Raw genomic sequence first — 22,799 nt, 5'->3', positions numbered from 1 at the left:
TTTCCCACCGGTTTGGGACATGTTTGTGCTGCACGGAGTTTGAAGTTCCAGTATTTGATTTTGCCTATTGAGCCTCTACTCAAATGCACACTAAATTGCATCATTTGGAAAGCTCACCAGTGCTATTATAAGCTGCGATCCCCTAATTCAAATGAGTTTTGTCATGATGAGGTAGAGGCCTGTTAACACCCTGGGAACCTTTTGAAAATAGTATAGAACATTAAGATCGGGAAATTGTTGGATACAACAACAAAAGAAAAGGTTAAATGAAGGTAGATAAAAATTAATAGATTATTGGTGAGAAAAAGAGACATGCTATTGAAGTCCTTCACCTTGCACGCATCAGGACAGACACAAAAATGCCTAATTTCCAAGGGAGTAACAATTTATACTGCATGAGGTAAGAGTGCTGATTGGTTGGCAAGTTGATTCTGATTGGTTGAGGCATTGCCATGGCGAATGCACCAGGGAACTATTGCCCCCCACACTTTTGTTTAATTGGGAAAAGGCACAATGCCTGGACATGTTTCTTTTGCTTGCAGAGGACAGGTCCCTGCTTATGAATATAAGTAGCTTTTAGCAAATGCAAATGAGTTACATTGTGAGCCTGACTGATGATTTTATAGGGAACAGCCTAGCGCGCTCCCTTTCCTCGATGTGCTAGTTGAGAAATCCCCTAATGGATTCTCTACTACTGACTACCACAAGCCTACCTTCACTGGTCAATATACACGTTTGGATTCTATATCCACGCACTATATGATTGGCCTTCACAGCAGTATCATAAGTAGGGCCCGAGCCATTTCTTCACTCTGCAAAAATAGGACACATCAAAGCTATCCTGTGGGATAATGGCTAATTCAATCATCTCATTGCCCAATGTGTATCGTGCAAGCTTATGAATGGGCCTAAGGCCGCCACTTTCAGACCTGAAAAGTGCCCAGTCCACCTCCAATTACCCTGGAATGGCAAGGTATCTCGAGCAATTTGAGCAATAGGTGAAGCCAGCTGTTTCACACTGCTACTGTGCAGTAGCAACAGGAGTGGTATTTTCCACTAACAGGATGCTGCCATCAAGTCAAAAAGACATTCTGCCACACAAATGAGTAATGTGGTATATGGATTTCAGTGCTGGTGCGAAGGCTGGTACGTAAGCCATACTCCCTGATGACTGGCAGTTCCTATCAATAGCACATCCCTTCAACGGTTTGCAAAAAGACAGAATACTGACCATACTCAATCAGCACGTGCTTGCAAACCTCAGAACACAATGTCTTACGTTAAATATGATTCTGCGATTCAGTAGCACTTGCTGAACAATCCCGAGTGTGCTAAGAATTACACTAAAAACCAATTTAAGATTATCTTTTGGGCTCACTTATGCTTGTTAGAAGCTACATATATTCTCACACAGGGCCCTGTCCTTTGCAAACAGAAGCAAAATGTGCACACTTTGCATTTTTTTTTATCTAAACAAAAGCTTATGGAACAGTCATTCCTTGGTTCATTCCCAAGGGCAATGCATTGGCCAGTCAGAATTGACCTGCCTGGTTTGAATTTGAAGAAAGCTGCAGAGCTCACTGCTCCATCCTGCATTCTGCATGGCAATGCCTCCACCTATCAGAGTCTACTTGCCGACTAATCAGTGCTCTCTTCGCATGCAGTATAAATTGTTGTTCCCCTGTTACAGTTTGTGAATTTCTTGCGAGCTATTCTGATGAGTGCAAGACAAAATGTTTATATAGCCTGTCTCTTTTCTCAGCATTACTAAAGCTCTGTACTACTAAACAACCAATTAAAAGATTGAACTGGCTAATATTTCTAGTGAAGAATATCTCATCTCTATGTGAACATTCAGTTTAGAAGAATTAAGCAAAGTAACTGAAAGGTGGTATACAGTGTGTTAGAGTGATAGGTTTTTAATTTTTTTAAAAATTTCATTCATGGGATGTGGGCTAGGCCAGCATTTATTGCCCATCCCTAATTACCCTTGAGAAAGTGGTGGTGAACTGCCTTCTTAAACCGTTGCAGTGTAGGTACATCCACAGTGCTGTTAAGGGGGTAGTTCCAGGACTTTGACCCAATGAGAGTGAAGGAATGGCCATATATTTCCAAATCAGGAAGGTGTGTGACTTGGAAGGGAACTTCCAAATGGTGTCTGCTGCCCTTGTCCTTCTAGATGGTAGCGAGCGTGGCTTTGAGAGGATCTGCCTAAGGAGCCTTGGTGAGTTCCTGCAATGCACCTTGTAGATGGTACACACAGTTGCTACTGTGCATCAGTGGTGGAGGGAGTGGATGGGGCGCCAATCAAGTGGGCTGCTTTGTCCTGGATGGTGTCAAGCTTCTTGAGTGTTGTTGCAGCTGCACTCATCCAGGCAAGTGGGAAGTATTCCATCACAGTCCTGACTTATGCCTTGTAGATGGTGGACATGCTTTGGGGAATCAGGAGGTGAGTTACTCACTGCAGGATTCCTAGCTTCTGATCTGCTCTTGTGGCCACAGTATTTATGTAGCTAATCCATTTCAGTTTCTAGTCAATGGTAACCCCGAGGATGTTGATAGCGAGGGATTCAGTGATGGTAATGCCATTGAATGTCAAGGAGCGATAGTTAGATTCTCTTTTGTTGGAAATACTCATTGTCTGGCACTTGCTTGGATCAAATGTTACTTGCCACTTGTCAGCGCAAGCCTGGATATTGTCCAGGTCTTGCTGAACTTGGACATGGACTGCTTCAGTACCTGAGGAGTCATGAATGGTGTTAAACATTGTACAATCATCAGCAAACATCCCCACTTCTGACCTTATGATAGAAGGAAGGTCACTGATGAAGCAGCTGAAGTTGGTTGGGTCTAGGACACTCCTGCAGTGATGTCCTGGAGCAAAAATGATTGACCTCCAACAACCACAACCATTTTGCTCTGTGCTATGTATGAATCCAACCAGTGGAGAGTTTTCCCCCTGATTCCCATTGACTCTACTTTTGCTAGGGCTCCTTAATGCCATAATTCTCTATTAATAAATTCCTGATTTGAATGGCACTGCTGTAGAGAAATGCTGAACAAGGACCACACAGCAGCCCATGGGAGATATTGATCCAGCTTATAGCAGCTATGTTACTGGGTGAGCTCCTAGTCACGTACCCATTTAGTCCAGAGAACAGGAGAGGAGAAAAGTGCACTTACACTCTAACAGCAGCTTGGGCCTGTAGAAGCCTGTGCTTTTCCCAATGTTATAAACTGAACCATCTTTATCATTTCAGTTGAAGTCAGCTTCATTATTATGCAGGTTGGAAACCCCCAGTTGGTGTCCTCTACTGAATCTTCTGTACCTGTGGCTATAGTATGGTAGGGAAAATAGGATAGTCCCTGCAACTTGACCTGCAGGTTTCTAGTCCAAAATGCTTTGAATTTTAGTGCAGTGTGGTGTAATGTTAACACCACATTGACATTCCTCAGAATTCGGCACTCTGGCACCACTGGTGAGACTATCATGATCAGGTGGCCTTCCGATCTTGGTGCTGCATGTTGTTGGCAGAACAAGTGATGTGGATTTTTTTTAAACCTGTAAGTTTAAAGTTTAATGAGAGTTTACTGGTGTGTTGAATACATTTCTAATAGGGAAAGAAAGAGCCTGCATTAACATAATGACTTAACCTTGCTCTCAGGACATTTCAAAACACCTTACAAACAATTTGTCATTTTTGAAGTTGACCAGTGGGCAAAAATGGAAGCTGATTTGCCCAGAAATGTTGAAGTGGGAAATGGTAATCAAAAGAAGAGGATTCCATGTTCTCCTTTGAACATATCAAACCACCGTGAAATCTTTTACATCCACCTGGATGATAAAAGGGCCTCATTTAGCATCTCATCAAATAAAGAGCACATCTGACAGGAGCATTTGAGAGGGAAAAGACAGTTATATGACTGAGAAATCATGAAAACAAATCCTTCATTCAATGATGAGGCTCTTTAGGTAATATCAAATATTGGTACTTTATTGAATATAGAAGCTACGAATGTCATAATAGGGAGGGTGCATGGATGAATATTTGCTGTTTTAGGACAAATGCCCACATCTAAATTTGACATTCAGAGTTAAAAATAGTTGCCTCCTAATGTTAGCTCAGATGCTGGTATTTTTTTTTCCCAGTGGGTGCAGATTAGTTTAAGCTGCTGAAAAATATCAGAAAAACATATGATTAAGAACGGTTCCAGTTGCACTGTGCAGTGACATAGCAAGTGCATCACTATTTCCTCTGATATTTCTTGTGAAATGGTAGATTTGTTTGTGTAGAATGTGTTTGCAATGTTGCCACACATTGTGACTGGAAGTGTTCATAGCACCCACCCCCTCATAAATTTGGAATCTGCAGAGGAAAAGTGAAATCCTTTCAAATATTCACAGATGATTTACATACCTGTTTTCTTTGTGATGGTGGGTTAACGTTTTGAGACATGAGGGAAGGTTCTTGGCTATGGGCGAACAGGCATGGATTTATACACGTTTGGATTTTTGTTTGTGAACTTTGTGTTCCTACAGTTCCCAAGTCTAGTTATATAACTTCTATCTTCAGAGATAATGCTAATTCTTCAGTACTTAGCTCAACAGTGAAACTTAGTTCACTGTTGTGCCTGGCAATGTTGGTAGCTTTGCATTGTTTATAAATCAGTGAAGATTGTGCACTTGAAGTGAGATTGAAAATGAGACATATTCCTGGCATAGAGGGCTCCAACTTTAGTTGCCGAGTTGTTAAATCCATAGCTGCGTTTAAGGGAAAGCCAAATGCACAGATGAAGGAGAAAGGAATAGAGGGATATTGATAAGGTTAGAGAAAGAAAAGTGAGAGGAAGCTTATGCAGAGCATAAACACCAGCATAGACAAATTGGGCTGAATGGCCTATTTTTGTGCTGTAAATTCAATGTAATTCTATGTTTTTCTTTATTCTTTCATGGGATGTGGGCGTCACTGGCAAGACCAGCATTTGTTGCTCATCCCTAATTGCCCTTGAACTAAACAGCTTGCTAGGCCACTTTGTGGTGTCTCAAAGCGCTTTACAGCTATTGGAGGAAATGTGGCAGCCAACTTACGCACAGCAAGCCCCCACAAACTGTAACATGATACTGACCAGATAATCGGTTTGTGTGATGTTGATTGAGGGATAAATATTGGTCAGGGCACTGGGGATAGCTCACCTGCTCTCCTTTGAAATAGTGCCATGGAATCTTTTACCTCCACCTGAGAGGGCAGACACCTCATCTCATCCGAAAGACAACACCTCAGAGTGCAGCACTCAGTACTGCACTGGAGTGTCAACCTTGATTTCTGCGCTCAAATCCTAGAATGGGACTCAAAGGCATGACCTGAACCATAGTTAATGCACAATAAAAAATAACAACTGCCATCCAAACAGTTCAGATTGCAGACAAAAACCAATCACTGTTGTTGGATTTAACACGCTGTGTAGCTGTGCTGATTACGGTACAGGGAATAAATGATCAGTAATAACTACAAAACCAGATGCCTCACAGCTCAGCTGATCCAAAGTTGATCAGTGCATGCCAGGGTTCATATCACTCCTCATAAAGATCTTGTAGCAAAGTTCTCTCTCAGTTGGATAGCCTGCCAATGCTGAATGTCAGGCAGATACATGGAAAATTGCCATGGGCACTGTTATTGCTCTTCACATTGAGGAAATCAACACAATCATTTCTACAAGTATGATCTTTACAATGAAGTAATGAAGCATTACTGTTCAGTGACCTGCTGAGAGGTGCATGATAGCAGCTTGTCAACAATTCTCCATCTGGGTTCTCTACCTTCTTTGAGGATGCAGCTTCCTTGTTCATCAAGCCTAATGTTCCTTACCAGGAACCCTTGCTCAAGAGTTTGGTAATTATACTTAACTAGAGAATACATCTGGACCGTTTATTACCTTGGAACAAAAACAGAGCATATTGAGCTGATGTCCCATCAGCCAATTGCAATCCACTGCTGAGAGTGAAGTCTACAAACTCAGTTAAACGTCTAGAGCATCCTTACTGACAAAGCACAAAATGGGTTAAAAATTCAAAACTAGTGAGTCTTACTTGGAATGAATGTGGCTTAGCAGTGGTAATTTCCACCACAATTCTATCTGACCATTTTAGGGACTAGTTATAGAACGGTGACTGAAACCTGGCTAGGATTAACCTTAAGTGGATATTTTCCAAGGATGCGAGGGCCCAACTCCCCTTTTACCAAGGATTATTAAACAGATATCTTGCCCATTGGCTTGTGTTCAGGAAGGCTCAGTTCTCAAATCTCTGAAATGTCTCTCAGCATTGGCTGCCGGTGTAAACCTATGCTGCAGCGTGAAGTTTTGTCCATTTGGGTATTTTTGGTATTTTTGATCACCCATTCCTTAGGTGTTCCATGACGGTTTCCCTTGGCGACTCAGTTGTGGATCTGAAGTCGCAGAATCTACCTCTGATCATTCCTCCGGTTCAAAACCCGGTAAAAGTGTCCTTCAGGACATGTCAATGCACACCAGAGTATACCTTTTAAATTTGCAAAAGTTGTGAATCTATTGCAGTACAGGACATCTCCTTACAGCTCCCTTCGCTGACCACAGAGACCATACTGTGCAATTTACTGCAAATCCAGGGACAATTCCATACAAATTTACATAGTATTTTATGAGAACCTTTCTGATTACAGATTTCTTAGGTCCTACTTGCACAGGCATCAGAAGAACAGCAAAGAAAAGTAGCTACCATTCACAGACACCATTTTCCTCCCAGTAGTTAAACCAGATGAAGCTTATTATTATTTTGCAGGTATGTTGTCCTATTTTCCCCTGATTTGCTCCCCTTTCTTTTGTAGGTGGGAAGGGGGAGAATGGCCAGGCACAAAATTCTCCCACGTGGCTGTCCGCTAGTTAGCAGTTACCAGGAGATACCTAATAGCAGCCTGGTTAAAAACTCTCCATTCAACTTTGCCTGGCCTTGAGGGAGACATTGTGGTGTGGGCACAGGGTGAGCCTGTGTCCTAACCCTGCTTGGTGCAGTGCCCTGATACTCCAGTGACACACAGCCCTGCGCACGCCCCCAAGAGAACTCTAATATTAAAGCCATATGTCAGTCCTACATATGGTCACTGATCAAGTAACATCCCTTTTTTTTTATCTGTTTTTGTTGACTTGAGAAATGGTTTAAATGATGATTACATCATCGAGGGAACTAGTTTTAAGGGAAGTGCAGGCCTTGCCAGAAATAGACAGAAAACTACTGCAGAATTAATCAGAATTCCCTGTAACTTGGACTGCGATGCCTTCTTGTGGGATAGGTGTGCTCCACTCTTAAGTTCAACTCATCTGTTGTGGGACACATTAACCAGACAACCGGCACATCAGAATTTGAGCAGGGTGCCCTAGTCTCTTAAGCCGAGACAGGTTTGGACACTCCATAAGCCATCAGAGCCCCACCTATTAAGGCAAAATGCTTACGTGTAGGAAGTTGTCAGCACAAGTTTGAGTCCAGGGCTCAGATACGGAGAGGCAAAAATCCAATTTGATTCCATCTTCAGCAAGTGATGGGGCTACTTCTGCATCATGTTGGAACGTTACAGCTGGTGTTACAGGTCGGTTGTGTTTGTTTTGCAAAAGGTAATTCTGGACTGGGGAGGGGAGTGGGGGGTGGGTGGTGGGTGTGGGGTGATGACGCGTTCTGTGCAATGGGTGCTTTCGGGATTGATGTGATGCATGTTGTGTGTGGTGACTGCATGTTCCTTTTTTTTTCTTCCTGAATGCATTTTGCTCTTGTGTTCCTGTGTTGCTTTCTACTAACCAACCAAATAAGGAAAAGAACAAAGCGCATGAAGGCGCTCGCCCAATGAGGGCCGTCTTCATGTCCAACGGTAAAATCTTCACCACCGGATTCAGCAAAATGAGCGAACGGCAGCTGGCCCTCTGGGACCCGGTAGGAGGTGTTTCACCATCGGGTGGTGGGGTGGGGGGTGTGGGGTGGGTTTTTGGGGGAGCAGGTGACAGCCTGGTGCACAACACAAGCGAGGGGCAAAGCTAAACATGTCAAAGTGGCCACTCAGCAAAACGAGAGAGAGAGAGAGAGAGCTGAATATGATCAGACTCCCTGAGCGGAATCTCTTGTATGGTTTTAATTTCACTTCTGAGAATGAAGGCTGGGGGTAAGGAGTGTCACTGTATTGATTAGTGAAATAAAATCAACATTTTGGTTACCAGCAGACCTATTGTGACTTTGGTTGGTTTAATTCTTCCCGTTTTTGCCTTCATTGATCCACTATGCAACCTTTGATGCAGAATTCTTGATCTATTTTCTTCACCCCTAATCCCTGCCCATCCCTCCCACCCAACCCCATTCCCTTCCCCACCTTCCTAGCTAATGGTGGAATGCAACCACTTGGAATGAAGAGGCCCACAGCCTCTGGCTGGAATACTATTTGGATACATCCCAATCCAAACCAGTGATGTTAATCCTCATCTGGGACTGTGAATTCTCGCTCCCCTTTCCTGGAGGCTTGCTTGACGCACCTGCTCCAGGAAGGGAAAGCTGACTGATGCCGCAGAGCAACTAAGCCAGCAACATTGTCCTGCATTAAGCCAGATAACGACGGTGACTCCAACAAGACCTGGAACCATAGAAATTTGCAACACAGAAACAGGCCACACAGTCGTTCCTTGTTTCAGCAATCCTCCTTGAAATTAAATTTCTCCTAACTTCTCTTCATGGTCTCTTAATGACTGTGTTTTAAATTGATGATCCCTTGTCACTGATTCCTCAACCAGAGAAAATATTCTCTTCATATTCACTCCACCAGAACCATTTCGCAATTTTGAAAACCTCTTAATTCTCCCCCTCACCTCTGCTGCTGCAGTGGAGATGGTCCCAGTGTGTCAAACCGTATCCCATAACTACTTTTCATTTCTAAGCATAGCAACCAGTTGATGTAAGCAGCGCTACTTGTATCTAATCTCCAGGGACCAAAGTAGATTGCTTCAACACTTACGCAATCATTGCTTCCAATACACACACGTGCATAGCAACAATCCCTATATACAAAAATACTCGAAAGCCATCACTGTGCAGGCAAAGTACAAAATAACTGCACAAGACACGTATGTGCATGCATTAAAATTCTTGAAAATAGGAAGTTTTTCTCATTCTTAACAATTTATGCTAAGATATAAGCCTGAGGCAAAGTATGCCAGGCAGCCATTTGGCAACCATTGCGATGGTTCTTTGAGATGAGGTAGGACATTTTGATCTTTGAAGTTACAGAGAGCAGTAAAGGAAATCATCAAAAGAAAATTCTCTGGAAAAACATAAAATATGCTTTCCATATTTAATGTGTTGATCACTTCCAGTTATAATCACTGCTCTCAAATTAACACAAAAGCCAATTTTTATGGGTGTCTTTTTTTCAATTACTGGTGTGCAGATTTACCCAGTCAAAATGGATATTGGAAATTTGGGTTTGCACATCACAGGGAGCACAAAGTCAAGAAACTCCCCGTGTAATTTCTGGGGTGGCTTCATGTGTGGGAGCATCAGAGATTTCAGAGCTGGGGTCTCCAGGATCTGGGTTATCTGAACACTGTCACCGATTGCGTCCATCTCCTGGCAATTGTCTGAGGCTGAACCAGATTGCTTGCAATCTTAGTGTTTTACTTGGCCCTGAGGTGAGGTTCTGACCACCTAACCCCACCATCACTGATGTTCCCTCTTCCGTGACATTGCTGGACTATTTTCGCCCAGGTCTCAGCTCATCTGCTGCTTATCCATGCTTTTTTTTTAAACCTTGGCTTGACTGTATCAACCCACTGCTGGATGGCCTCTCATTTACCACCTCCCATAAACTTGAGGTCATCCAAAACTGCCCATTTCCTCACTTGCGCCAAGTCCTGTCTGCCCTGTGCTCACGGACCTACATTGGCTCCTGACTAAGTAATGCCTTGTTTTAAAATTCTCATCCAGGTTTCCAAATTCCTCCTAGGCCTTGCCCCTCCTTACCCCTTCCACCTCTTCCAGCTCTGCGACCCTCTGCGCTCCAATTCTGACCACTTGAGCACCCATGATTTTAATCACTCCACCACAGCAGCCATGCCTTCAGCTGCTGGGACCCTAAGCACTGGAATTTCCTCCCTAAACCTTTCCACCTTTCCATCTCCTCTTTTGTCCTTCAAGACACTCCTTAAAACTTATGTCTTTGACCAAGCTTTTGGCCATCTGGCCTAATATCTCCTTATTTTGCTCCTGTGCCAAAATTTGTTTGAAAATGCTCCCACTTTGGGGCATTTTACTATCTAAAGCCGCTATATAAATACAATTTGTTGTTGCTGATTACATTCTGATAAATGTTGAGCGATTTTGGAACCTGACTCTAAAGGAGGTCAGTTTGACTCGGAGGTCAGTGTGTGTGCGATAGGGTCCTCCATATCACCAGTTATAATCTTCTCAATGCAGTGGCCAAGCCTTGCCTCACAAAAATCTACCTCACTGAGATAATGATGGCTTTCAGTGAAAGTAATGTCATGGGATTTATTTGACCAACCAATGAAATGTACAATTGTTTCAAACCTTTGGCATCATGAAAACATTTCTATAATTTATCCTAATGGTTAATAGCTCTTTAAAACAGAAAATCACTGTGCTACAGATACAGACCAAATTGGCTATCCCTTGTAGACCCATTCTGTAGCTTCTTATTGGTGGAATAGCTACTGTGAAGGTTGCTTCCTTCTTATTGACCCATGGTCTGATGATATAAGTTTGATCATATTCAGGATTTATTTTGGCAGACTCCTCAAAACCAGGTTGTACTGCTAAAGAAACATTAATGAATAAGTAATTTGTTATCGGATCAGACAGTTTGGCCATCAATGTGGTAAGAGATCTGTGTTATGTGCCAACTAGCCACCTTGCAAAGAGAAAGTGTTTAAACGGGAAAGGAAGAGACTATATCTGTTTCTATCCCAACCAGAATTCCTCTCCACAGAAAAACAATGCAAACAGGCCAACTAATCCACTTTGTTTAAAAGAATAAAATTGATCGCAAGCAAATTTCTATACATTGGGTTGTATGCACTGTGTACTTCTCCGTCACAGTTCACTCATATCAACATATAAGGTAAAAACAAAAAAACTGCGGATGCTGGAAATCCAAAACAAAAACAGAATTACCTGGAAAAACTCAGCAGGTCTGGCAGCATCGGCGGAGAAGAAAAGAGTTGACGTTTCGAGTCCTCATGACCCTTCGACGCAAGTTCTGTCGAAGGGTCATGAGGACTCGAAACGTCAACTCTTTTCTTCTCCGCCGATGCTGCCAGACCTGCTGAGTTTTTCCAGGTAATTCTGTTTTTGTTCAACATATAAGGTGGTATTCTTATGGTTGGCCAGGAGGAGGAGTTCTAGGCCTTTCTCACTTCTCACAATGGAAATATTTGCTTCAGACCTTCCTAAGGATGTAGTGTTGAAAATTAATCCTTTGACTTAGTCTGAAATGAATATTCCCCATGTGGAATTCACTTGTTCTCTTGTCTTTTAACTATTGCTTTCTCCTTCAGGAAAAACTGGCCCCCCATGAAGGCATGAGGCCGATGAGGGCAGTTTTTACACGGGAGGGAAACATCTTTACCACAGGATTCACCCGAATGAGTCAGAGGGAGCTGGGTTTATGGGACCCGGTAGTATTCAACTACAGCATAGACTCTAGGCCAACGTGCATCATCCATTAGCAACTTACTTAAAATATGAATACTCAATAATAAATGTTTGAAAATTATACCATTTTTAAGCACAACCGCAAAACCAGTGAGGGACTGAGGTGAACGTATGTGATGGAAGATAAGACAAATGTTGATTAAACATCATTAACTGTGCATTGTACTTTGCTAATTAAACCAAATTTTGGTGTCGTACAGAGTGGAGTAGATACAATGAAACTAAGAACTGAAAGGTTCGGCGGGGGGTGGGGGGGGATGATTGATGTGTCTCGCTCTGGTGCCCCTTCTAGTATAATCGGGAAATGCTGTGATTTGTCTTAGGAAATTCATCAAAAGAAAATCCAGACGTTTCTTTTTTAAATTGTGCTGGGCATAAGAATAACTTTGGTGTTGAAATGTGCTCCTGTGCTAGCGCGCTGAGTCCTTTCTCCTTTAAAATCTGCTGACAGCCGATACTTTTGTTAAGTTGTGCCCTTGAAGCTTAAACCTGACCACACGGAACCTGCTGGAGTCTCAAGAGCAGGGCACTGCACTAGAAAGTGTCTGTCAAATTAACATAAATTAATATTAATTAGGGAGCACTTGATATCATCAAATTAAATAGAAGCCTCACGCACTGGCACTCGGTAGCATTGACACAAGTAGGAAAAGCTGTGCCTGTTAAGCTGTTAAATTTCACAGCTGATTTTGCTGGGACTGAGTTTGTGTTGCTGTTCTAGTCCAATGTTCCCTTCCAGGGTTGTTGCTACCTGCAGATTGAACATGGTCCCATAGGCTTCAAGGCAGAAAGTACTTTATCACCTCAGTTTCTTCCACTGAACAGCCATTTTGCCAGCGCAGGGTTTTCATAACCACAGGATTGGACCCTATTTTCATATGACAATCTTTTTTAATAAAGTGCAAGATGTTGGATGCCTCAGAAGCTCTTTTCATAAAGAGCACGCACGCACACACACACACACACCTTTTACTTAATCCTAGCCTTTCTAACAAAAAATAGCTGGTATGGTCAGGCTATACCTGCTCTTGCAGTTCAGATGAATCAGAAAGTGTTAATGGTGAATTGCTATATGGGTGATGCAAAGGCTTAGTCTCTACAGTGAAGTGTGGATTGCATGGGTGTGCTTCTCTTGAGAAAGGGTAAACTGGCACAGGAGTATGAGGGTAAAGCGGTACATTACCACCTCTAACATAATGGTAATATCAAAGAAATAATATTTCAGCTAAACCATGTTTTTATGCAGTCAATTGCAAACTAAAGAATGCAGCTAAAGTATTCATATGCTTTGTTTAACAAAACTCATGATTCAATAGGTAGCATGGAGTGGTCTAGAGTTAAACCTTTGATATTCTCCTTGAGAGAGGTGGGCAACCAGCTTGGTATGAAGAGTTATCAGCCCTGGGCTCCATCCCCCAACCCCTTGCACCTTCTAGTATATGATGTCCAATGAGAGTTGCTGGGAAGAGACTACCTGACCCCTCTGGCATGGGTGCATCACCTTCAAAAATAACAAATCATGATTAAAATCCTTCTGTAAAGTTGAGACACTCATCTAATTAATAATAAGGCAAGCAGTTTTGTTAGACGAGGTCAGCTGAGTGGTTTTCCATCGAGCTGACCAGCAATCTGCCATTGTGAATACCATTTATTTCGAAACTACACATTATTAAGAAACAAAAACTTAGCATGCAAAAAAGAGCTTAGAACAAAAGACAATATAGAACTGGTGCTGGGGCTGTCAATATGGTGCAGTGATGGTGCACCACTGCTTATTGCCATAGTCCAGGGATATCACTTCAAATCTCACTCCATTCTGAGCCTTGTTAAATAGGGATGCATTGAACAGAGAATATGATATCTCACAACTGGAAAGGAAATGGGCCGCGTGTATTGCGGATGGCCAATGGTTCCCACAGCCTAGCTCCTGGCTACACAGGGAGGTTGAGGAGGGTGGGCAGGGTATCGGTGGATGGGGTGTTTGTGGCACTCTGGGGGAATTGGCCATGAAGCCGCCTGTCAAGTGCAGGGAGTGTCCTGGGCAGCTATAGAAAAAGGAGTAATACAGAAAAAAAATAGGCGGCAATTTGGTCCGATCACTCAATGAAACTGGCGCTCAGTCAGTTTGAAACCAAGTCATTGCACCCATGTGCCTAGTGGAATTCTCTCCACTTGGCTGCACTAATGACCGGCTGTGCTCCACACAATAAAGTGAGAGCTTTTTTGGGTTCTGCAGCTGAGCTGGTCAATGTGTAAATATACCCCAGTGTCATCACTCGATTTACTGGTGTGACGCCTCACCTGCCAAGACTGTTCCATCTTTTCCCACCTGTTTATTTTAATGGATGAGAAAATGACTGAGAGCCCACATCCCCTGATTGAAATTGGGCTCGTGGTGGGTGAGGCTCTGCACCAGGAAAGGGCATCACATAAAACTCCCCCTTGACGCAGAGGCAGCTAAATTGGAGTCAGGTCCAGCTCCAATTCCAGATACTCACTACACAAGTTTACCGTAAGTGATGAGTGGAGGCTGCTTTGAACCAGTACCATAATCATAATGAGACATGACTGCAGGAGCCTTCTAATCTGCATGTACTTATTTAGTATGTCAAAAACTGCCAAATGATTTTTATAGATTATTAGATGTCAGAAAGGCAGTCATATTCACTGGATAACACACACAAGTGTTGACCACATCTCCCCTCCCAACTCTCTTGCCTGTTTTGTAGTGAACGGTTTACACTAATAACTTGTTGCATGCAGTACTGGACAATCAGCGTGGACAGAGTTAAAATTTAATATATTTCTCCCCCTATCCCATGTAGAAAAACTTTGATGAACCAATAGCACTTCAGGAAATGGACACCAGTAACGGAGTGCTTCTGCCATTTTATGATCCAGACACCAACATAGTGTACCTCTGCGGAAAGGTGAGACACTACTGATGTGTTAGTAGTTCATTCCAATGATTTGATATAAACAATTAATTGAGCAGATTAGCTGATTGCTCATCTCATTGCTATTTGTGCTGTGCTATCTTGCTGTGTGCAAAAAGCTTGCCATAAGAAAGTAAGACTTGCATTTATCTAGCACCTTTCATGACCTCATGACATCCCAAAGCACTTTATAGCCAAAGAAGTGCTTTTGAAGTCGCAGCAAGCCCCTCCGAGTCATTCAGGTCAATGTTGCCGCGCTTCAGAGTGTCTTTGAAGCATTTTCTTTGCCCTCCTCTGGAACACTGGCCATCTGAGAGTTGGGAGAACAGGACCTGATGGGGTAGAAAGTTTTTGGTCATCCAGACACAGTGTCCAAGTGTCCAGTGACGACAACTTGTCCATCAAACTGCATCTCGCTTTGAGCCACAACACCTTAATGATTGAGGCAGAGCAGCAGAAGAGAAAGAAAGAAAAGGAAGCAAATCCTGCACTCTGGATCCCCCTGCCCCACGTGCCCAAAGAACAGTGTGTCGAGAATCGGCCTATTCAGTCACAGGAAGGCCATGGCAAAAACTCACAACCCTGAGTAGATGTCAACCTTGAATAGAGGGACAGCTAACACTGACTTTTGAAATGTAATCATAAATGTGATGTAATAAACATTAATTAATGGAAGAACAGTCATTGCATTTCAAAGCAATTAATTGTGTAGAAAGCATTTTGAACCCTATCTGAAAGTGTGCTAAAGCTTTACTGGAAATTGTTGCTGTTTTAAAAATAGTTCCGCCTGTACTTTAGCAAAAATACTTCCTTTTAAAAAGCATATTGCCTTCATGATAATTGATTTGCTAACGTTTATGAGTCAGCATATTGACTCTTAGTGCATTAAACACATCACTGGTACAGGATGTTGCCTTGATGGAAATGGCCCTCAAATAAACTAAGGTTTGCTAATGTTTTGAGTGGAGTCATCTCCCTTTTAATGCCCTCTCCATGGGTGGAATTTTACAGCCCTCTTGCAGTGCCGAGCCACTCAAAAGCCCATTGACTTCGACAGGACTGGAAAATCCCAATGGCAGGAGGGACTGTAAAATCCCGCCCCATCATTCTGACGGTCCTGTGTATGGGTGGGTCTTTAAGATCGCATCAGATTGTTATTTTGTAGATGTGCATTTATTTTCATCACCCAGGTAACGGTGGAATATCTTCTTCATGCAGTGGATCCTTTGACCATAAATATTGTTTATTTTATGTTTCGTATACAGGAATGGGTTCATAATATTTTATACTGGAAGTTTCCCTAAATGTAGATGAAGAAAACTGGATAGTCCATCTTGCCTCCTCTATCCCCAGGAGAACCTAGTTTCCTCATCGCTGTATCCAACTGTGCTTTAAATAAATCTCAGGATTCATGACCCCGTGATCCCACTTGCAAGTCCACTCCATGTTTTACTTGCATTTTGTGAAGACCTTCCTGACCCCTCATTTTAATAAAACAGTTTTTGCACTTTCTCCTGCTGATGTGTAGCGCTATTTAATAGTGCTTATAGCATGGCTACGATAGATGCACTCCATTGCCAAGGGGAAAAACCCAAAAAATAATTATCTGAACTGAAATAGTGCTTGTCGATTCCAGTCTGGGAACTTTCACCCCCTGAATTAGAAAGGTCACCACTGAGTGTTTTTTCCCTTCTATCATGCTGTTTATTCTGCATTAGATCTTGAGCCGAAGTCTTGAGATACTATTCCTAAAACCTATCTATTGAATGGTGAAGTTTACTACAATAAAACCACAAGACATGCTTTGGAAAAGCGAAATTCTTTTTTTTTTACTGTAGTCAGCCTTCTGTGCTTTCTCCTTCGAGACTAATTTCTCTGTGCGCAGGGCGATAGCAGTATTCGATATTTTGAAATCACAGATGAAGCTCCATTTGTTCATTACATCAGCACATTCAGCAGTAAGGAGCCACAGAGGGGAATGGGCTTCATGACAAAGAGAGGCTTGGATGTCAGCAGATGTGAAATTGCAAGGTGAGCGTTTACTTTCTGCCTTAATAAGGGAATTAGAGGCAAGTTAGCAAGATTACGACTGACAGTGTTGAAAATGATGTTGTTTTTAAAAATGTGCTCCTCAGGTAAAGACCTATCTATCACTGAAGGCAACCAGTATACTCCCTCCATGCTCAAGCATGTTGGTTCATAGCCATAATTACCCGCCTACACTGAGTCACTGGTCTATGGTGTCGCATCAAGCAGTGGCACTAGTGAACTTTACGCTGAGAGGGAGAGGAAAATGGGCTGCAAAGCTAATCCAAAGTTAAGTTTACCTTTTCTGGCGGTGCATTTGAAAGATCCAATGGCATTATTCAAAAAAGAGTAGGGATCTCTACTGGCCAACATTTTCCCCTCAAACAACAAAACCAAAGAATGGGATTGACTTATCATTGTGGGATGTTGCTGGTGAATAATGGTTGTCGCATTTGCCTCTGTGACCATGGATAAAATCAACTTGGTAATTTATTGTGTGAAGCATAGGAAGTCCTTGCTTAACACTATGTCGCTTTGCATTAACCGTCACCGTCCAATTAGAACCCTGTATTCGCATTGCATTGCTGCTGTTTTGCATTAATGTTGCCCTATACCTGGGCATTCTTGTGTAACTCCCACCTTGAGTGATTAAGGTGGGGAGCAGCTTATGAGGCTCAGACAGACTGGAAGCAGCCCAGATTTTTATTTGTGCTGGGTCAGGATTGTCCTGTAATGGTCTCCAAACACTGATCACATACTTTTTTTTAATTAAGACTAAGGTGGAAGTTCAAACATAGAGAACCATGTTTGGTCATGGGTGGTTTGCAAGGTATAAAAAATGTGCTAACTTGCATAACATTGTTGTAAGTGGGGGAAGTTGCCAGTATAATGTCAATGTATATGTTTGCATGGAAATAAATTTTCCAAAAGCCTTCCCCCAGGAACCTAACCCCTGTTTATTAAATTGCTGTCTAGACTTTGCATAACATCATGTTTTCCAAGAGCCAATTAACTATGTTAAGCACGGACTTTCTGTGCTTTGAAAATGTTGAGGTATAATAAAATACTTCATAAACATGGTTATTATGGTTGGTTTCAATGGAGAGCAAATTTGATTTTGATCATAGTAGATCAATGACACGGCAATCAATAATCCTGCAAGTGTCACCGAAGCTCAACATGCAGATAAAAATAGCGATATCAGTAGTAGCTATCGCTATCTGGTAAATCCACTCCACCAAATTAATAATATAAAGCCTTGCAGTTCCTCTTTTGGCATAATCCGTGCCAGAGTGGCGACTTACGAGTTTTTGAGAGACTGAAATAGAGAGGGCATGTTTGTACCCATTTTCTACGTCAGCTCAATAATTCTGTATAACTTCAGGTGTATAATTTTGCAGGGTATGGAGAAACACTCGTGTTGGTGTTTGCCGGGGGCTGGTGATTGCAATAGTATTGTATGTAAGTGAAATGTAAATAAATGGTGACACTTTAAGGGGAATGTCACAATAAGGGGAGAAAAATATTGAAAAACTTTCCAGTGGCTTAAATGGCTGCTCAACCTTTATGAAAACTGGATGGGTAAGAGTGAAAAAAAGACCTGCAAAATGAATGGAAAGGGAGAGCAAAGTGCAAGCATTGAATTTGGATTGGACAGTCCAGTACCTGACATCTTGCATGATAACTACTGAAGTTGAAGTAATGCTGCATAAGGTGTAACTCCAGGACATCATCCCCATAGGTCTGCATTATAGGAGAGGGAGCCGAGTTTCAGTCCACAACGATTGTTACTGTCACTGAATGTTGCAGTATAAGGGACTGGCACATATAGGGCTAATGTAAGACTGAGTATAGTACCGCCCACACAGTGATGTAGAGATCACGTGACCAGCACCTAGGGTTCAGTTTAGTGTTGGACAGAGCAGCATGCAGATCTAAGAATAGAGACAACTCCTAGCTTGTATCCTTTACTGTATATTTGTAAATAGTTCTAGTAGTTAGTAAAGACCCACAGTTAACCTGCTAAAGACTACAAAGACTTCCTCAAATCTACTGAGATGTAACCAACACCCCACAACATGGTGGCAGCAGAAGGTTAAGAATCTAGAACCTCACTAAAGTACAGAGACAAACTGAAACACTGGAAGACTGATAAAAATTCAACAAAGCATTCTGACCTGAAAAGAAGCTCCAGAAACAGAGGTGCAGAGGACAAATTGCCAGGGATAAGCTCCATAGAGAGGCTTTGAAGCTGAAGACAGAGATTTGAAATTCCTTACGGCAGTGTAAGAGAAGACTCCATGGAATCTGCTTTGGAAGTGTAGCTTCCGAGTGCAGAGTCAGCAGATGCAAGGTGAGCTAAATCTTTTAAAATTCCAGGCTGCAGCAAGCCCTGAGAAATCTTTAAAGTAATTTTGTGTCAGAAGTGTAGTTTGAAAAAAAACCCATTGCCAAAACCCAATTCCCAAGTTGAAGCATGGAAATCCCTTTGCCTCTAAGTGAATGGTGATGCCATCTTGAAATCCATAAAACTCTTAAAACAGAATATACTTTTAACATTTTGAACATGGATCAAACTTCCACACTTCCAAGTCAATTCGGAATAATCCAAGGCCCAGATCAATCACAAAATTAGGGACTTTGGAAGAAAAGCTTCTTAAGATACCGTATTGTTTCAGGTTTAAATAAAACATCAGAAGAAGAACAGGTGAACACGCAGTTTTACTCAGTAGGCCTTATTGCAGATTACATTTATTGCATGACAGGGAATTAATGCATCCTCTGCAAAATTTGAAGAAGTACTAAATTCACTCTTCATTTATTTTAATCTAAGCAATAAAATACTCAAAAGAGCTAAATTCAATAAGAGAGTTTAACAACCAGACAAAACTGTTGGTTCATTCATTAATGATCTGGCAAGGGTTGCAAGTATGGGGATTTAATATCAAACTGATCAGAGTCAGAATAGTGGTAGGAATAGCAGATGACACACTCTCTGACCTCATGCAAGCAAAGGAAGATCTAACCCTGGAAAAGGCAATCCAGATAGTTAGGCAGTCAGAACTCCGTGAGCAGCACAGAACTATTTTAAGGGGAGAAAATAAACCATGGTGCAGAGGGCCACCCACAGTTCAGCTAGTTAAGCAACAAGACACCGGAACACTCCAGGCCAGGGAAAGCAATACACAAACCGGCCAGCAGAGTGACCATGCCAAAGCTATGGAGCAAAGCGCCCCCACTGGTGAGACCAATAGACTGCAATTTTAGCCCAATATTTCAGTGCAACAGGATTGGACCATATGGCAAACTGTGCAGGACTAAAACTCTGAAACATGCAGATGGCCCAAAGATTATCCACAAAGTTGAGTTTGCAAACTTGGAAGAAACACAGCCATGCTTCTTGGGTGAGGTCAAAGATGATGAGGTCAAAGATCTTGGTTTCTCATTTTGGAATGTGGACATTTCAATCAATGGCCATTTAACAAATTTTAAATTAGACACAGGAGCTGGGGTAACAAAAAGGCATGGCTAAAAGACCTCTGGCTTTGAACAACAGACATACCGCATTATGGGTCTGGAGGAATCCGGTTTCCAGTCAGTGCTATGACTGGAACCATTAACGTACTGTGGCAAACAAATCATCGAGCTGATGTACGACATCCATAACAGGCTTTTCTCTCTCCTAAGCAGGGATGTCCACATTGCCTTGGATCTCCTCAAAATGGCAGATGATTTCAAAACAGCTACTGTCTTTAACCAAGCTGAACTGCAACTTCCTGAGCACTGGAACAAAAAGTGTCCAGACTAGGACTTCAGCTCTGAACTGTCTTCTCTCTTTGTGGAGCAGAATTGTTCATTCCTGTTACAGGTGCTGGAAAACCTACAATGGTCAGTCCAGCCAACCACCCAGGAGGTAACCACAACGCCTCCAGTGGAGGATGTAAAAGAAGTGACCAGCAGTCCGATGAGCCTCACACCCTGGCTCTGACGACAGTACAGCAGGTCAGCGTTGCAACCACTGAACATGCTCTGCAGCTCCCAGCCAGCATGCCAAAGCCACAGAAGATGCTGGAATCTGGTAGCAACTGTCCTTGGCTGATAGCATGTGTGTGCCACATTCTCCTCACCGCAATTCTCTTCCTCAGCCGCAGAGGACATCGGGACAACCCACATGACGATGGAAGAAGCGAGAGATGCTACAAGCAGACAAGCACAATGTTTATCCATCCCGCAGGAAAGAGTTAGAGTAGCAACCACCGATCAACGCAACAGCTAAACCGACCAAGGGCAGCCAATACAAAGGAATAGAAGAAAAGGATGGAAAGGCACCCAGACGCCAGCTGAGCCTCCAAACCAACAAAAAGAACCAGCAAAGACAGAACCTACTGTTATGATCCCAGCTGATGTTAATACTGGGCAAGTCAGGTCCCACAGTGAAACCTGGCTTGATAGATCCAAACTTTTTTTTAGAAACTGTGGAGGAAAATTACTGAACAAGCTCACAGAAGCCTAATGAAAACTTTTAATACAAAGAATAAAATATTTATTAAAGCAAGAAAAGTGAACTATATTACGCTAGACAAGAAGGTTAGAAAGATCTCAATACAAACACAAGAAGACGATTCAAATTTCCATTATGCAGTTACCCCAGAAATCATTTTATAGAGACACAAACCATTGAAGAGTTACCGCTAGCTTGACACAAATGCTTCTCGCTTGGGATTGGCACAGTTGCAAATGATTTTCTTTTTCTGGTGAATTCCTGAGCATTCACCTGATGCTTCTCACCCAACTCCTATCTCTCCCTGAGACAGCCAAAAATCGTACTCTAATCTCACTGTTTCTTCAACTGCAGAGCAAAAACACCTCAGCCTGAGTCCCATAAATTGGTTATTCAGTTAACTACTCTCCCACTAACCTTGCATTTATTCTTCTCAGAGATCTTAAAATTTCCTGTCTTCTCTCTCTCTCACACACACTCACTGAACTCCTGTCTTTCCTGTGTCTGTGTCCCTGGATCACTGTTGCTAGGCAACAGTAACGCTTTTCTACTTTGTTTTTTTTTAGAATCACTGAATTTTCAACCCCTCTTAACACATCTCTTCCACTTCAGGGGTTGTAAAACCTCATTTAATATGTAGAAATACAACAACACACTCAAAAGACCTGAAATCTTCAGCCATAAGTCTATCTACACACCCTGGCACCAAGGTTCATAAACAAAACCTAAGTGAAACCAAAACCGTTTTTACCTTTCTTAGCACAAAAATATACATATAAATTCAACTTAAAATTATACATTTTTACATTGTTAATGACTGCCACTCCTCTAGCAACAGTGTGAACGAGATACGAAAGGGTTTTAATAGGGAAGTGTTGTTGCAAATGTGCAAGGCATTGGTGAGACCGCACCTGGAGTACTGTGCACAGATCTGGTCCCCTTACTTGCGGAAGGATGTAGTTGCACTGGAGGCGGTTCAGAGGAGGTTCACTAGATTTATTCCAGAGATGCAGGGCTTGTCTTATGAGGAGAGATTGAGCAGTTTAGGCCTCTACTCGCTAGAGTTTAGAAGGATGAGAGGAGATCTAATTGAGGTATCTAAGATGCTAAAGGGGACAGACAAAGTAGACGTTTCCCCTTGTGGGGCATTCTAGAACGAGAGGCCATAGTTTTAGGCTAAGGGGTGGTAGATTAAAATCAGAGATGAGGAGGAATTACTTTTCTCAAAGGGTCGTGAGTCTGCAGAATTCACTACCATGGAGTGCAGTGCATGCTGGGATGCCGAATAGATTTAAGGAGGGGATAGACAGATTTTTAATTAGCAATGGGTTGAAAGGTTATGGGGAGAGGGCAGGAAATTGGAGTTAATGCCAAAATGAGATCAGCCATGATTGTAATGAATGGCGAGGCAGGCTCGAGGGGCTGAATTGCCTACTCCTGCTCCTAGTTCTTATGTTCTTATAAGGCCTCCGGGCAGCCTGTACCTTTGAATTCAAGGACCTAAGTGGGAGAGATGGGGTAATGATAATGTAATAATAGTGATAACTTATGAGTACTTCAAATGTAGTCATAACAATGTAAGACCTCAAGTAAATTA

At 42.3% G+C, this 22,799-nt stretch overlaps 1 protein-coding gene across 1 annotated transcript in view; it reads left to right on the top strand.

Moving 5' to 3' along the window:
* Window positions 1–22,799, top strand: part of LOC121283481 (coronin-6-like) — a 304,125-nt gene that overhangs the window by 263,183 nt on the left and 18,143 nt on the right. The window contains exons 6-8 of the mRNA XM_041198102.1: window positions 7,838–7,957; window positions 14,563–14,667; window positions 16,559–16,704. Of these exons, the coding sequence (XP_041054036.1) occupies window positions 7,838–7,957; window positions 14,563–14,667; window positions 16,559–16,704 (371 nt within the window). The remainder of the gene's footprint in view (window positions 1–7,837; window positions 7,958–14,562; window positions 14,668–16,558; window positions 16,705–22,799) is intronic.

Source organism: Carcharodon carcharias, chromosome 10 (assembly GCF_017639515.1).
Source record: "Carcharodon carcharias isolate sCarCar2 chromosome 10, sCarCar2.pri, whole genome shotgun sequence".
NCBI classification, from domain to species: Eukaryota; Metazoa; Chordata; class Chondrichthyes; order Lamniformes; family Lamnidae; genus Carcharodon; species Carcharodon carcharias.
The sequence above is the reverse complement of the archived record's forward strand: the minus strand, read 5'-3'. Positions and strand labels throughout refer to the sequence as shown.